Consider the following 18,000-nt stretch of genomic DNA (forward strand, 5'->3'; position numbering starts at 1 on the left):
AGGAAGTCCCCATTAAAAGCTATGCTCGCCCCTCAGGGCACACACATAATTCCTGTCAAAGTTGATAGGAGTCAAGTGCACATTGACAGAAGAGACACAAGCAGGGAAACCAAGTATCTGGTAATAGGCTTTGAGCCTGAATTCTGGGACCCCCTTTGCACAGGTAGTAGGTATCCTGGTTGACATTTACATTAAAAATTTAGTGTCTACCCTCTTTGATATTCTGCTGCCTCAGGTTCCCCAGGCGGCAGTCCAATTATAGAGCTGGAGCAGCAAAAAGGACATGTGATTTAAGGGGAAAAATATTAAAAAGGGGAAGAATTAGAAACCTGGATTTACAAAGAATCTGTATTTACAGTCGTCCCCCCCACATTTATCCATACTACTGTGAACGTAGGTGGTACCATGACAGCAACAATGTCGTAACAAGTAGAAACTGAAGATTAAATTTGCACGGTGCCCGAGAGTGTCCCTGGTGTGGGGCTGAGGGAAGGAAGAAAAAGTTGAAGGGGAATTGGCTGCTCCCAACCTAGCAAGATGGCTGTGGAGGGAATTCAAATTCCACAGGACAAGCACTGTGGAAGCACAGAGCTGAGCAAGTAACTCTGCCCGAGAGAAGGTTGAAGGTTTCAGAGGAAGGGAGGTGGGAGGGGTCAGGACAGGGGAGACAAAGGAAGGGCATCTGGCAGAGAACTGTCTCTGCCAAGGCATGAGACCCCAGCAAGTTCTCTGCAGCACCTGGGGTGCTGGGTGCCTGGCTGGGGGCAGGACTGCAGACTGCGGAGGGTCTGTGTATGCTGTGCTGCAAATATCTAATTTCTGTTTAAATGAATTATCACTTCAATCAGTCAATTAGACAAAAAGTCAGGTCAGACTTTAAAATTGTCTAAATTAAAATGCAATTCTCAAGTAAACATGGACCAGTTGCTGGACTTTTCCACCAATCTGTCTTTCCCCCTGCCAGTGGCTTTATATGTTGATAGTTCATATGTTAACATTACATTTTATTAATGTTAACGTATATGTTTAAAATGTTTCATCTATCCTTCTGCACTAACTTTTTCAGGTGAACACTGAACTGACTTCTAGATATTTACTAATTTTTGTGACTACTGCGTATGGGATCTTTCCTTGTTTTTTATTGTTATTTCTGGAGAATGGGAAAGTAACTGACTTTTACATATTTAGACATAACCGATCACAATTCTGAACATGATCATTTCTAGTTTTTCCACTGATTCCCGCATTTTGAAAAAACAGTCATTATCATCTGTGATTTTTATTGTCTCCTTACTAAAGGCTCTGGAACCAGTTCCCCGACTCTCCCCATGTTCTTATCCTGCCTGATCCCACTTCCTCGCTGCACATGACCCTAACCTGTCTGCGCTGCTGTAAAACACTGTCTGTTCACAGGGTTGTGAAGATAATAAAATGTATTAATATCTGTAAAGCGCCAAGGGCTCTGCATATTTTATTTTATTTTGGGGTTGTCACTAGACACATCACATGCTTCCCTCTCTTTCCTAAGGCCTGGACCCCCATGAGAGTGAGAAAAGGTGACCTCAGATATGGATTTGATCACTTCAACAGCTTTATCATATTAAAATTAATATCATTAATATCTAATACATATTAAACACTATGTGTCAGGAACATCCTAGGTGTGTTCCATAAGAACCACAAATAATATTAACAGCTACCATTAAGGAAATAATTAACTGTTAAGGCTATTTTAATTTTAGCACATCGGAAAACACAAGGGGTATAAGTTCTAGTAGCATTAAAAAAAAGAAAAAGTTACCAATTCTAATAGTAGCTTTTCCTTTTCGACCATTTCCCAAAATTATAGTTCTCTTTTTCTGTCTAGCAGCTTTAGATGGTTCCTTCACCGATGGAGAAGTTATCCACAGGTACTGAGAGAGAAATAATAAATATGCCATTTAAGTCACAGGTAATCTATGAGGGTTTGATCTTCATTGGAAATTAAGATACTTTAAGTTAATAAAGGTTTTCAATCTGCATTTCTGGGAACCTAAATTAAAGCATCACACAACATTTTCAAAAACAGAAAAGCCATTTCATGTGACTAAAAACTTAGTTTTAAGATGGCAGAAAGTACCTTGATAATATTCTTTTAAGAAAGAAAAAAAAACAAGCCATTAAAGAGAAATTCTTCCGAAAGAACTAAAACATGTTATATACGTCTGACTTGGCACTCCTTCCATCTGGAGGACTTTTTTGATAACTGCTTTTATCACAGAATGATCTAGAGTAAAATAAATTGAAGTTAGAGTAATTATTTCCCAATGAGTGGCTATTTCCATTTAAAACCAAAAGCCAACTAATTACTGCTTTTCCCATAAAATTAAATATGAAATCTACATTATGTAATTATACACTTATTTCCCCCTTTGTGTATTCTAATTTCTTCCTCAGAAACCTAAGATACCACCTTGCAGACTGACCCAGTGGCTACTATTGTGGCAGCAGCAAAGGTCAACTTTAAACATTTTGCATCTAAAGAGGCTTTGGACACCTTTGGATAGAAAGTATAGTCTGAGCACTGTCCAGACACTTAGATACCTAAAGGGCATCCAGGATAACAAACCAAAGTCCTGATATTCCCTCAAAAGCTGCTCCCCATCAGCCCCCTTCTTCTAAGTGATACCACCCAGTTGCACACATAATCATCAACGACTTGTCTCCTTGTTACTATTTCCTTCATACCCCACATCTAATCTGTCTGCAAGTCTTGTTAGCTACACCCTCAAAATACAACCTGAATTAAACTGCTTTTCACTTGGTCCAAACTTCCAACCTAAGCTAGTCCATAAACATCTCTTTATTTGGACCACTGTGAGAGTCTCCTAACTGGTCTCCCTGTTTCTCTTCTTTATCCCCCCAAGTCTATGCTCTATACCAGGTCACCTTATTGAGATACTATTTGGATCATGCCTTTTTCCACTTCAAAACCTTCTACTTGTTTAGAATAATCCACATCTTTACTCCGGCCTTCAAGACTTTACAAAAGCAGACCCCTGGCTAGCTCCTTGACCTCATGTCATACCACACTCTTCTTCACTCAGTACTCTGGCCATGTTGGCCTCCTTGCTTTCCCTTAAATACTCCACCCACCTACATGACTGCATACGCATTGCCTCCTTGTCCTGGAATGTGCTTACTCCAGTTCTTCCACGGCTTGCTCCTCTCTTCATTCAGGTCTCCATTCAAATGCCACTTCTCCAGTGAAGCTGTCCCCTAACAAACTTATCCAATGGAGTCCTACCTGCCCCCCCTCACTCTCCTTACATTAAGGTATTTTTGCACTTCCTACTGTCTAAAATTATATTACTTATCTCTTTACTCATTTCTATCTGAACTACTTCATTAGAATGTAAGCTCCATGAGGGCAAGACTTTTGTCTGTCTGGTTCACTGCTTTATCCCTAGTGCCTAAACGCGTATCTGGCACACAGAAGGTATTAAAAAAATTACTTGTGAAACTGACAAATGAATAAAGTATTCCTTGCAAAAATTCAGAGGTTGCACAAGAAGGAAATAATGCTCTTGGTGGAAGCAGGCTTAGTATCTAGGTTCACCTCTATTCAGAGTAGAGATAAGAACAATTTACAAGTATAACTCACTTTAATTAGTACATTATCTGCTAAAAACATAAGGGAGTGCAACATTAGAAAAGTACAGTTGATGCTTGAACAACGTGGGTTTGACCCTCGCGGGTCCACTGACACACGGATATTTTTCAGTAAATATGTACTATCGTCCTACACGATCCAAGGTTGGTTGAATCCACTGATGATAAACTTATACCCATATTTTCAACTGCGTAGGGGGTCTGCACCCCTAACCCCCAAGTTGTTCAAGGGACAATTGTATACGATGAGGAAAGTTAAACACATTAAGTTTTAAAAATTGTCAGTATGTGAACAAATTCTTTTTGTTTTGCTATGTGTTTATCAATTAAAAAAAGTGACCGCATACCAACAAGTGGATTTTTTCTTATATCCAGAATGAGCAGAGCTCTATTTGGTTTCAAGGGTCTTTAGTAAAGCCTTCGCTCCTTCATTGGTGAGGCCACACTGCTGCAGATCAAGTGCTGCTGATAAAACACAAAAGGTCACTTGCTAACTCTATACAGATTTAACATAGAGACAACTCTCATTTTCTCACGTGTGGAAGAGTCCTGCACAAGACAAGTCATGGCAGGTTTGTAATTTGGGGTATGGAAAAAAACAGAAACATATATGCACACACATAATGCATAATCCAATTTAAAAACCTCTTCTTGGATGTGCAATGATAACCCTGCCTTTAGTACCAATAAATCATCCAACATATTTTACAATTACAGAACTGAAGAATTACTGTATATAACCTATGAGCAAAAAACATCACAAAATGAATCTCAGTTCATAATTAGCAACGGCGGCAGTGGCAGTGTAAACCTTACAAGCAAAAACTGGTGGAGCTCAGAAATGCACTGCATTCTTTTGATCGTGATATTGAGCTCCAAATCACACATGAAACTAGTTAAAAGGGGAAAACAAAAATAGAAGAAATGTAATAACTGTTAGTTTTAGAACAAAAAAGACAAGTCTAAGAGGATACAAATAATAATAAATTCGAAGAATGTGTGAATAGAGAATACATACTAAAAACCTATCATGAAAGTATGATGGTCAGGAACTCTCTCTGTAAAAGGTCAGACAAAAATCAGAACAAATGATCATGAATTCTAGTAGTTCTGGGGCTGAGCAACACTCATTTAAACAAAAGGGATCATCACAAAAGCACAGGTATTAAAAAATATTACATGAAAGGAAACTACCATGAGTCTTTTTTTTTAAGTGTTGTGTGGACCATCACATTAAAATAACTGGAGTCTTTCAACACCCCACGACACACGGAAATAGAAAGTCAGACATATGGATCTGACAGGCTATGATACAACCCTTACAAACTCTCACTACAGAAGAATGGACACAGGGTATAATTAACCAACTAGCCAAATTAATACAAACAGCCAGTAAACCTCACCAGTAAATCAAAGGAATACAAAACAAAACAACATGTGGTTATTCTCCTATCAGATTAAGCCAAGACTCTGTAATAAAAGCCTTTAAAAGTCTATACCCGGGCTTCCCTGGTGGCGCAGTGGTTGAGAGTCCGCCTGCCGATGCAGGGGACGTGGGTTCGTGCCCCGGTCCGGGAATATCCCACATGCCGTGGAGCGGCTGGGCCCGTGGGCCATGGCCGCTGAGCCTGCGCGTCCGGAGCCTGTGCTTCGCAACGGGAGAGGCCACAGTGGTGAGAAGCCCACGTACCAAAAAAAAAAAAAAGTCTATACCCTTTTGATCCAACGACTCTCTTTCTAAGAATTTAACCAAAAGAAATAGAGATATAGGTAAGGATATATATCAGAGTACTATTTGTAACTGAAAAACTGGACATAGCTTATATACAAGAATGGATAAGCTATGTGTACTGTGGCATATTCATATAATGGAACACTGAACAGTCACAAAAAATGATGCAGTAGATGCAAATTTACTGACTTGCTAAGATGCTCATACTAAATTAACTGAAAAAAGTTACAAAATTTGGAGTAATCCTACTTGCATAAAAAAGGGAGAGGTACTCATTTTTGTAGTTTTACAGTTTTGAAAAGTGTTACAAGCCAGTGTTTGTGAGAGGCAGGCTTCACATCCACTGTTGGGGTGGACTACAAATTGGCATAGTATTTCTGGGTGGTAATTTGGCAATGTGTATGAAAAGTCTTAAAAATATGTCACACTTAGTCATTCCACTTCTAGTACCTTATTCTACAGAAGTAATCCCGATGGACACAGAGATGTATACACAATGTATTCACATTGTTTCTGACAGGGAAAAATAAACTGTCTAAATCTAATTGCAAAGAATTGATTAAACTATGGGACATCAATACGATGGAATACTACATGATACATCATTAAGTGAAAAAAGCAGGAATATGAAATAGCAAGTATACTACAATTCTATTTTTGTAATCCCTAAGTGTACAAATATATTTATAGAAAAAAAAAGACTGAAAGTATATACACCAAAATGAACAGTGATTATGTCTGGGTATTAAGATTATAGGTAATTGTTCTCTTGTTACTCTGTATTTTCTGTAAAGAATATATGCAACTCTTAGAGAAAGTTTAAAAGCAACATAAAAGCTATCAGAAAAATGAGGCTTAAAATAATTCCTATCACAACAGTATCATGCCAAAAGCTAAGCATATATCATATTAAAAATTCAATATTTTCAATTTTAGAATTTACCTCTAAGGCATAATTCCTCACTAAGAGATTCTGCAAAAGCACTTGCACCCAGGTCACCAATGAGCGTGTTTGCAGTTCAGAGTGATGCGCCTCAAACCAGCCATACAGTCAAGATCAGGTCTCCTGGAAAGAAGACTCTCAGCCCAGGTTTCTTCGTGCCTTCTGATAGTCTGATATTTCAAAGATTTAATGGGATGAAATTAAGATGCTTGAATAAGGAAACAGGGTGTGCCTACTGAGTATGGCTTATTATGTCAAAGATTTACACACACACATATCAAGCATATATGCCAGGAGCATCAACCTGAGAAATTAAACAGTCAGTTCTGGTTTTTCGAGTCCAGTGACCCAGATTCTAGTCGGTCAGTGATTAGATTCTAGCCACTGGATGTCCTGTTTTTGAACACTTATGTAAAGTTGGACAACTCAATTACAGTCTATGAATTATTTTCATTATGTTCTAAGTCAGGGAATTGGTTCTAAATTCTATCTTTGCTGATTTCATCATTCTGTCCTCCAATGGCCTCCAAACACCTGACTGTGCAAACCATAAGAAAACTTTTTAATATGCATCTTATTTATTAACAAATCATATACACAAAGTTCCATACATATAATTTATGTACATTATAAACTACACAGATTTTTTGAAAATAATACAAAGGTAAAAACGTTCTAATATTTTCTTTTCCTAACTCCTAAGGCATTATTTTATTTTACTTATTTTTTTAAAAAATTATTTATTTATTTGTTTGTTTGTTTGTTTGGCTGTGCCGGGTCTTTAGTTGCTGCATGCCGGACCTTTTAGTTGTGGCATGTGGGCTCTTAGTTACGGCATGCATGTGGCATCTAGTTCCTTGAGCAGGGATCGAACCCAAGCCCCCTGCATTGGGAGTGCATAGTCTTAACTGCTGGACCGCCAGGGAAGTCCCAAGCATTATTTTAAAAACTATATTTACAAAATGGATTTCACATGCTACCTAGGGTATGCACACAAGCTTTAGAGGCCTGGACTATGCAGAGCCAGTTTGATGTGCCTTGGGAAGATAATGGTTTGACATCTAAGCACAAATACTGTCTTAAAGACATTCAATTCTTTATATTCATAAAGTAAATTTTGGTAACAGGGAACACTGACTGTAAATGAAAAAAGTCTTATTACATTCTTGAAAAAATAAAAGACTCAAAGTGCCTTTGACACTCTAAAAGGAAAATCATTAGTGTCATTTTTCTATTAACAATAACTTATAAAAGCTCCAAGCAGAATCAACAGCAATCACTTACACAGTGCTTAGTATGTGCCAAGCACTATTTATACAAATGAGTTCATTTAAACCTCATAATGAGGCATAGAGGTTAAGTGATTTGCCCTGGTCACTAGCTATGAAATGGGAGAAAGGGAATTTGAACCTAGGCCATTTGGCTTCGGCACCCAAGTTCTTGACTGTTTTCTACCTCAGGGGTCAATGGACTTGCCCTGTATAGGTTCAAAGAATTTTTCAATTTTTAAAATCTAAATTTAAACATTTCCAGATTTGTGGGCTATACAGTTTCTGTTGCAACTACTCTACCCCACCGGCGTAGGGTGAAAGTAGCCATAACTACCATGTAAACAATGGGTGCGACTATGTTCCAAAAAAACTTTCTTTACAAAACCAGGCGACAGGCTAGATCTGGCCCACCAGCCATAGTTTACCTATCTCTGATCTGCACCAGCAAACTATTAAAAAGGCTTCATGTCAAATTATTAAATAACGTTAGGCTGAAATATAGTAATTATAACCACTGTAAAGTTGTTAAGGCATTATTTTAAAAACTATATTTACAAGTTGCTGATGTACTGATTTTTATTAGTTTAAAAACTACAGCAGCTAATAAACACTTGATTCATTTAAGTCTTGAAGACTATAATGGCATAGCTTCTTCACAGTATTACAATAAATGTTTTCAGTAACTAAAAATACATAAAAGTATTATTATGTATTATATATTAAATCTCTTATTTCTAAAATTAAGTGGACTATCTTTACTAAATGGTAGAATCCAAAACTGAAAATTGGTCATATTCTTTTAGCAAAATGAAAGCTGCACTCACATGTATCAAAAGACAAAAATTAACTGCCATCTGTATCAATATATTAATGTGCTTCAATCACATATGTTTTCATGAAAGTTTAAACATAAAATCACCTTTAAGATCTAGGCCACGTGATCTGCTCCCTGCCATGTCAGATTACAACCCGTGAAGTTTACTTAAGTGTGATAGAATTCTTTATACCTTGACAAATAACTAAAGGGAAAAAAAACCCACACACACAATAAGATGAAGAGCCTATACATTTGTCAATCTTGACTTATTTGCTTTTCTTCAGTCAATTGGAGGTTTATAGCCACATTCTTAAAATCATTCATTACAATCTTCCCAAACAGGTAATTGACGAACAGATGCATTCTAAAACTTGTCAGTAACAAAGTGTTATTCCAGTTTACAGCAACAGATTAATTCTATTTAGATACTAAAACTGAATACACTGAATACTGCAAACTTTATTCCCAACCACTCAGCAAAGTACTACATACCTTTTCAGATATAGGAAAAAAAAGATAAAAAGAAAAAGCATAAGATTCTTTCTATTTTCATTTCCAAAGATACACCCCAATCTTGATTATCAATCAGCGATTTAAACGTCAACTATAAACCCAGTATTTTATTAGGTGCTATGCAGTATACTAGAGCAATATAAGAGAGAGGACCTCAAACCCTCTGTTCCCTCAAATTGAAAGGCAGGCTTCCTGACCCCTCCAGACCACTACTGGACACAGGGAACACACACTAATGTTTCAGGACCCTAACCAACAGTCACCTGCTTTGTGATTACTTCCATGATACACCCCTACTAACACCACTGAGTATGCTGCTCCTATGGGACGTTACATATATTTCCTATTTTAACACATACCACAGTGCATCATAATTATGATTGCAGATAGATGTTCTAACAATTTAAAGAGGATGATGACTTTTTTGCTCTTTACATCTTGCTATTTTCCTTCCCATAATACTTCTTGAAGAGAAACCATAAAAATATAGATGAACACAAAAAAACCGAAAATATACAAAATGAGTGGTTTGTGGCTTAACACAAACTTAAGTAAAATTAGTTGTGACAGTATCCAGCATGACAAACTTTCATGGTACAAGTGAGAATGGACCAAGGTTTGAGCAGGTATAGGAGACAATCCAGGCATGAACACCACCAAGAAAAGGTAGACAGGAAGTAACATGGTGTGTAGGAAATCATGAAACCAGCCTGATGGGAAGAGACTTAAACAAGATTGGACCTCACTTTCTAAACCTCCAACTCCAATTGGACAGTTCGCAGGACACAGGTGCACCAAAGTGGCCAATCTATTCAATCCCTTTAATGTGGAGGAAGAGTTTAAAATTTTACTGGTTTAGTTTGCCCCAAAAGCAACTATCAAATGTTGGCAGGACACAGTGAAGGCTTACCTTTGTTAACATAGTTAAGTCTCTCTCTCTCTCTCTCAGAACTAGCCCACTTAGCTCCAGGTTCCTTAGCGCACCCGACACACTTACACAGCATTTAAGAGCTTTACACAACTGGAAGGTCACATCTTTATTTCTTATCGCAGGAACACGACTTCTGTAAACTTTATTTCTGTCAGAACCTAAAGCAAAATTATTGTAAAATGAGTGATTTAAACCATACATTTTATCATCATTAAAAAGCATCTAAAAAAAAAAAGCATCTGCTCTGCTAAGGATTAGAAATGACTCCTGCCCTTAACACCTTCATTAAGGAGGGACATGGATAAACTAAAAATTTCAATCACATGAGATAAAGAACCATAACCTTTATGCACAGAGGTTTCTATGGAGGTAAAAAGTTATATTAAGTGACGGCTTCATGATAACCCTGAAGTACAATCTAGAAAGATGAGACTACGCAGAGTTGGAGGAGGAGGTGCCTTAACTGCAGAGGGAGCACCTGTGCAAAGACACTCAAGCCTAACAACTGCTGCGCACTGTAAATACTGCAGGTGGGGATAACTAAAGGCCAGGGGTCCAAGTGTGAGAAGAGACATAAATGAAAATAGAGATGTTGGCCGAAGCAAGCCTGGGAGAGAGCATGGCTTGTATCCCACAGGTGATGAGGCCTAGGGCTACCACTGGCTGAGTAAGGGTGCCTCCGCTGATTAGAAAAAGGTGCCCCACTGCTGAAGGACCAATTAGATAAAGGGAGTGATCACAAAAAGCTCCCCTTCCTCAGGGTCAAAAAGCCCCATGAGGCTGGGCCAAGCACAGTTCAGACTCACGCCTCCGTGCAGAGCACACGCTGGGCGGCTAGTATACACTAACTCTGTGTGGGCAAGCCATTAGCAGCATTATTTTAGGCGTACCTTTTTATGTTAGCAGATCGCTCAACCCGAGTAGGCAGATGAACTTAGAGGAACTGAGCCCAGGAGCTGTGAAACCACCCAGGAGCTTCTGCCATAGTTTCTGCCAGGCAAAATGTAATATGGATGAAGAAGCAAATTTAGGAGGAGGTCAAAATCACAAGCTAGACCCACTGGATGCAAGACATAAAGAAGGTTCAGTGAAGGAACTCTGAAGAGAATGGGCTCTGCAATAAATTTTTCTTACATTCAATGTAAAACATTAGGCAAAATTAAGTACAGTGGCCTTTAAGGTCCCTTCCAGCTCTAATTTCTTTTGATTTCTAACTTATTACTCTGGTTAAGTAAAGTCCCTTCAGAGATACAGAACAGTTCTTACACCTGAATGGGATGCAAAGAATAATCTGACTTCTCTTCACCAGGGGATGAGTTGAACTGTCCTTGCAGAAGAGATAACAGATGATGTAAACCCCGGATCCTAGAAAAGGGCCAGGCACACGATAAGTATTCAGCTTTTTGAAAACAAATGAACAATCGTTTCCTCTCCTAGATCTTCACAACCTTCCTCTGCTAGCTACTTTCTCTCACCTTATAAACATCCTCAAATATACCCACTTAAAAAACTCTCAGACCTATGATTCTTTGGACCTTCTTGTGGATAACCTAAGTCTCTACCATGCCTTCAAACACCTGTCCTCCCCAAAAGCCCAGATCTGTACCTTGGGTCCAGACCTGTCTATCAGGCCCCTCTAAAGCACTGAAGATTAAGTAAGATCCTCTCGCCACCCCCATTCCCTTTCTACTGTGCTCTGTATCTCACAAAAAGATGCAGCTGTAAACTGTCACCCACGCTTGCTGCCCTCCCTTTTCTAACTGGTCACCAGGCCTCACCCATTCTCTCTCAGATCTGCAAAATCCAGTCCCACCTTTACAATTCACCCTGCACCCAATCAACTGCCTTGCACATGGAGGTGCGAGTGAGCCTCTAAACCAGAATTCCATTTCACTGTTCTTTGGTATTTCCCACAGCCTTCAGGATAAACATCCAAAGTTCTGACATGACAAACAAGGCCCCTTTCTGTTTGTCCCCACTAGGTTTCCAGTATCAACTCTCATTTCTGTCCCAAAACCTGAGTTCCAGTTCTGTACCTCAGTTTTGCCGTATTTTCTTACAATTTCTCAAACTTTGACACACACTGCTCCCTCCTGCCACCCCAGGAGCTTCTACATATCCTTAGAAAGGATGGCACCTCCTCCAAGAAGCCTACCCTGAACTTTCCCTTCCAAGATTCTGTGCTCTGCAAAGGGGAAAGGTGGGGGGGAGGGATAAATTAGGAGTTTGGGATTAACATATACACACGACTATATATAAAAAAGATAATCAACAAGGACCTACTGCATAACACAGGGAACTCTACTGCGTATCCTGTAACAACCTGTACGGGAAAAGAATCTTTAAAAGAATGGATATATGTATAAGTGAATCACTTTTCTGTACACCTGAAACTAACACAATATTGTAAATCAACTATACTCCAAGATAAAATAAAAATTAAATTAAAAAAAAAAAGATTCTGTGCTCTGTAGCACCAGAACTCACTTCTTCCAGAGCACTGACTACTGTGCTTGTGTTTACCTGCCGCCCAGTAGAAGGGGAGATTACCTAGGGCAGAAGCATCGTCTCCAGCAGCCCTTGGTTCTGACAACTCATTCAAGTGCCAGGATACTTTACACACATAACCTGCTTAATTAATTCTAAGAACCCACAGAAAGCGTGGTTTTTAATGTCATTTTACAAGTGTGGGGATTGTAGTGCAAAAGTAACCTGCCCAGGCCACAGAGAGCATAAACCCTGGAATTTAAACCCTAAGCTGCCTTCACACCGGTGCTCTTTCCACTATATGATAAGACTATTGAAAAAAAGATTTTTTTTCCCGAGCCCTGTTCTAACGGACAGGAAATGAAGCTGGGATATATCCATTTCCTAATCTCTTTGGTCTGTACCAGACAAAGTCATTCAACAGACCAGGTAACATCTGTGGAACAATTAACGATGCTCCAAACTGTGCTAAGTGTTCTACACTGTAGAGTCTACAAGCATTAACAGTGAGTCCATGCAACCGCCACAGAGAGCGGGTCCTGTTAAGCCCATGATACAGATGACAACACTGAGACCTAGAAGCTTTAGGGCACTCGGCCGGGGTCACGGAGCTGGTAGGAGTCCTAGGCCGCACGCCCTGTCTAGTGCACGCAAACCCGGGCACTGGTCGCCGGTTCTAGTGACCACCCTCCACCTTGCACCATCTAAAACCCCGCTTCACAGCGCCCACACGAGAGACCACGGAAGCGGGAACTACAAACCTGTCTCGCCAAGCCGTGGTTGGAAGAAGCTCTGGATACAGATCAGGGGCAGACGGTGCTCAGGAGCGGCGCCCAGTCAACCCCGCGGAGGCTGTCGGCGTTGAAGTCCAGCAGGCTCTCCCGCACGGAGGCGCGCACGGCGGGCAGAGGCACCGAATCCTGCAACGCGCACAGGTCCTCACAGCGCCAGAAGTTGGCCGCGCTGTCGCGGCGCAGCTTCACCGAGTGATCATGGCCCGAACGCGGCCTGGCTGTGGATACGATGCCCACATCTGCCTGGGGGCCACGGCTCGCCTCCCAGCCCCTTGGGCGCCCACCGCCCGGCGGCTGCGGCCCAGAAGCATGCGCAGGAACGGCGTCGCAGCCAGAAGACGCAGTTCCACCGGCCCCAGCTAGGCCCGCCCCTTGATGCCGCGCTCCAGCTCCGCCTACAGCCCGTAACTTCTGCAGTCGACGCCGACCTCAACTGCCTCCACGCCGCCGGGCTGAAATTGAAGCCTGCGTGCGGCCCCGTGGGGGCGGGGCTCGAGGACGTCAGCGAACCCGCCGTGCGTCACCACGCAGCCCCGCCTCCCAAGGGGACGCGGCCTGAGGAGCAGGGGCGGGAGCTCCGAGACTAGGGCGGTGCGACAGGTAGGAGGTGTGGAGAATTTGGGGTTTCCAAAAAGCGTTTGCTGACTCATCCAAACAAAAGTGAGACATGGTTGTATCAGCGCATTTTAAAAGTAAACTCCCGATAAGTGTCTGTGCTCGCCCCGCCCAGGAGAGAGCGTGCACTCTGTGAGGGACACGTGAAAAGTTGAGTGAAAGTCTGCCTATGGTCAGTTACCTGGTGCACGGCTGTGTGAATTTCTGCGGAGAGCTCTTAATTTCTGTAGTTTCCACTGACTTGACACGGTGGTTGGCAAATGGTGACGTGTTCCATGCATTCAGGACATGATCGTGGTTACTAATAATCACTTTGTTTTGTACTGACACCTCCACAGAGAATTTACTACTGAATATCCACTTTACAGAAGAGAAACTGAGGCATAGGAAGTGAAGTGACTGAGTAAGAGGAAGGACTCAGACGACTGGTGTTAGTAAATTAACCCTGCAAGGAAGCCGTTAGCCTGTGGTAGCTCTAGTGATGCAGCCACCTACGTAAACCAACCAAAATCTAAGCCTGTCAACGCCTCAGGGTGACGAACACCGCTGAGGACAACCAGTCACAAACCACCAACTAGGCTTTAAAGCTATAGCAAGTCAGTAATTTCCTTGCTTTGCTTCTGCCCTTTTAAAATAAAAATCTCTGCAGCTCCTGTGGCTGGAGTGCTCCTCACCACTTCCGCTTTGGTGGTGCCTGAATTGAATCTATTTTTGCTCAAATAAACACTTAAAATTTTAAATATGCCTCAGTTTGTCTTTTAACATTGGCTGTAGAAGTTGGACTTGTGTCCAGTTTCTAGAACAGTGGTCGTCCTCTGGTCAGGCCTTAGGCGTTACATGTACAACGTTCCTCTTCTACCGCCACCTTCTGGATGCCTCCACCCACTACCAGCTCCCCCGCATCAGATCCCCTAGATGTGGTCAGCAATGGCTTTTACATGCAGCGTGGTCACATTATAATATCGCAGACACTCCTCCGTCCTCCAGCCAGCGTGTGAAGTGAACCATTACCATTCCTGTTGAAGAGCCTGGTGTGACAACTTTCCCAAACACAGCTACTCCCCAGCTGACCCTGGGTAACTACTCTTCTGAACTTGGTCTCCATCACTGCCATGGATGTCTTTATATTTAGACAACATTTTTAAGTATTCTTAAACAGCATATAGTATTCTACTACGTTTTCTCTTGTTACTTGCTTTATTTAGTGTTATCTTTGCTCGGTTCATCCATGCTGACACCTAAAGATCTGTGTAGTTCATGTACTTTCCTTGCTATGTAGGAGTCCCATGTAGGGAAATACAATAATTTATATGTGTATTTTCCTGTTGATGGACATTTAAATTGTTTCCAATTATCAGTATGATTTCTGTTTGAAAAAAATTTTATATAATTTTTAAAGGTTACTTTACATTTATTGCAAAATTTTGGCTATATTCCCTGTGTTCTACAATACATCCTTGAGCCTATCATATACCCAGTAGTTTACATCTCTCACTTCCCCACCCCTATATTGCCCCCCCTCCCCCTCCACACTGGCAACCATTAGTTTGTTGTCTATATCTGTGAGTCTCCTTTTTTATTATATTCAGTAGTTTGTTGTATTTTTTAGATTCCATATGTAGGTGATATCCTACAGTATTTGTTTATCTTTGACTTATTTCACTTAGCATAATGCCTTCCAAGTCCATCTATGTCGCTGCAAGTGGCAAAATTTCATTCTTTTTTATGGCTGCGTAGTATGCCATTGGTTACATGTACCACATTTTCTTTATCCGTTCATCTCTTGATGAAACTTAGGTTGCTTCCATATCTTGGCAATTGTAAATACTGCTGCTGCAAACATTGGGGTGCATGTATCTTTTCAAATTAGTGTTTTTGTTTTTTTCGGATATATACCCAGGAGTGGACTTGCGGGGTCATGTGGTAGTTCTATTTTTAGTTTTTTGAGAACCCTCCATACTGTTTTCCACAGTGGCTACACCAACTTACATTCCCACCAACACTGTACCAGGGTTCCCTTTTCTCTACATCCTTGCCCACATTTGTTGTTTGTGCTCTTCTTGATGATAGCCATTCTGACAGGAGTGAGGTGATACCTCAGTGTAGTTTTGATTTACATTTCCCTGATGATTAGCAGTGTTGAGCATCTTTTCATGTGCCTGTTGGCCATCTGCATTTCCTCTTTGGAAAAATGTCAATTCAGTTCTTCTGCCCATTTTTTAATTGGGTTGTTAGTTTTTTTGATGTTGAGTTTTATGAGCTGTTTATATACGTTGGATATTAATCCCTTATTGATCCTATCCATTGCAAATATTTTCTCCCATTCAGTAGGTTGTCTTTTCATTTTGTTGATAATTTCCTTTGCTTGCAAAAGCTTTTAACTTTAATTAGGTCCCATTTGTTTATTTTTGCTTTCATTTCCTTTACTTGAGGAGATGGATCCAAAAAAATATTGCTGTGATTTATATCAAAGAGTGTTCTACCTATGTTATCTTCTAGGAGTTTTATCATACCCAGTCCTACGTTTAGCTCTTTAATCCATTTTGAGTTTATTTTTGTATATGGTGTTAGAGAATGTTCTAATTTCATTCTTGTACGTGTAGCTGTCCAGTTTTCCCAGCACCACTTATTGAAGAGACTGTCTTTTCTTCATTGCATAATTTTGCCCTCTTTGTCGTATATTGGCATAAGTGTGTGGGTTTATTTCTGGGCTTTCTATCCTGTTCCATTGATCTATATGTCTGTTTTTGTGCCAGGACCATACTGTTTTGATAACTGTAACTTTGTAGTATAGTCTGAAACCAGAGCATGGTTCCTCCAGCTCTGTTCTTCTTTCTCAAGATTGTTTTGGCTATTCGGGGTCTTTGGTGCTTCCATACAAATTCAAAAAATTTTTCGTTGTAGTTCTGTGAAAAATGCCATTGGCATTTTGATAAGGATTGCATTGAATCTATAGATTGCCTTGGGAAGTACGGTCATGTTAACAATATTGATTCTTCCAATCCAAGAACATGGAATATCTTTCCATCTGTTTGTGTTACCTTCAATTTCTTTTATTAGTGTCTTATAGTTTTTGGAGTTCAGGTCTTTTGCCTCCTTAGGTAGGTTTATTCCTAGGTGTTTTATTGTTTTTGATGCAATGGTAAGTGGGATTGTTTCCTTAATTTCTCTTTCTGATAGTTCATTGTTAGTGTATAGAAATTCAACAGATTTCTAAGTATTAATTTTGTATTCTGCAACTTTACCAAATTCATTGATGAGCTCTAGTAGTTTTCTGGTGGCTCTTTGGGATTTTCTTTGAGTAGTATCATGTCATCTGCAAATAGGGACAGTTTTACTTCTTCCTTTCCAATTTGGATTCCTTTTATTTCTTTTTCTTCTCTGATTGCTGCAGCTAGGACCTCCAAAACTATGTTGAATGTAAGTGGTGAGAGTGGTAATCCTTCTGAGTATGATTCCTGTGTTGCTGTATCCATTTGTTTTAGTCTCCAGCATCACTTAATGTAGTTGTCTCCTGTCTTCTTAAAGCTCCCTCTTCTGTGTTTTCCATCAAGTAAGTTATTGTTTTTATCCCTCTCTACTTCCTCCTTCTCAGTCTCACTCTTGGGTGTCTCTTGCTTACCCAGTTTCAATGTAGATGTTCTTTAGTTTCCCATCCTCAGCGTCCACCCCTTCGGACATTTCACAGTTTCTCTGGGTGATCTTATTTCCTGTTCAGGCTTAACTTCCCGCCTCCAGGGTGATGTCTTCTAAAAAAGATAGCTGTCTCCATATATCAAACTGCCTCCTGGAAAGCTGCATATTTCTCATTGTCCTCGGATCTGTGTTCCTCAGCTTGGCATATGAGCTCCTTCACGATTGGACTACCTCTTTTGTCTGCCTTCTGGCTGCATTCCTTCCTGAATGTCTTCTCTAGACATGTGGACCAGCTTGTAGTTTTTGATGTTCTATCATTCCTGCCTGGGCCTTTACAGATGCTGCTTCTTTACTTAAGACCCTCCTCTTCTGCTTGCTCTTCAGTAAGCTGACATCTGCTTCTTTCCCAGCCTCAGGTTGGGGGCCAGCTTCCCTAGGAGCCCTTCTTTCCCTAACCCTCATCTCTCCTCCCCTGCTTCTTTTTTTTTTTTTTGCGGTACGTGGGCCTCTCACTGTTGTGGCCTCTCCCGGAGCACAGGCTCCGGACGTGCAGGCTCAGCGGCCATGGCTCACGGGCCCAGCTGCTCCGCGGCATGTGGGATCTTCCCGG

The 18,000-nt window shown here is 40.7% G+C and overlaps 1 protein-coding gene across 1 annotated transcript in view; it reads right to left on the reverse strand.

The window, feature by feature from the left end:
- LOC114887517 (centrosomal protein of 78 kDa-like) overlaps positions 1-17,435 on the reverse strand; it is a 62,064-nt gene extending 44,629 nt beyond the window's left edge. Inside the window, 8 exon segments of the mRNA XM_029209338.1 lie at positions 1,802-1,913; positions 3,999-4,116; positions 6,327-6,496; positions 9,838-10,016; positions 13,107-13,160; positions 13,163-13,534; positions 14,592-14,665; positions 17,377-17,435. Coding sequence (XP_029065171.1) covers positions 6,380-6,496; positions 9,838-10,016; positions 13,107-13,160; positions 13,163-13,534; positions 14,592-14,665; positions 17,377-17,435 — 855 coding nt within the window. The 3' untranslated portion in view covers positions 1,802-1,913; positions 3,999-4,116; positions 6,327-6,379.
- Between the last annotated feature and the right edge of the window lie 565 nt (positions 17,436-18,000).

This window comes from Monodon monoceros, unplaced genomic scaffold (assembly GCF_005190385.1).
Source record: "Monodon monoceros isolate NGI ecotype Baffin Bay Population unplaced genomic scaffold, NGI_Narwhal_1 Super_Scaffold_7, whole genome shotgun sequence".
Lineage (NCBI taxonomy): Eukaryota > Metazoa > Chordata > Mammalia > Artiodactyla > Monodontidae > Monodon > Monodon monoceros.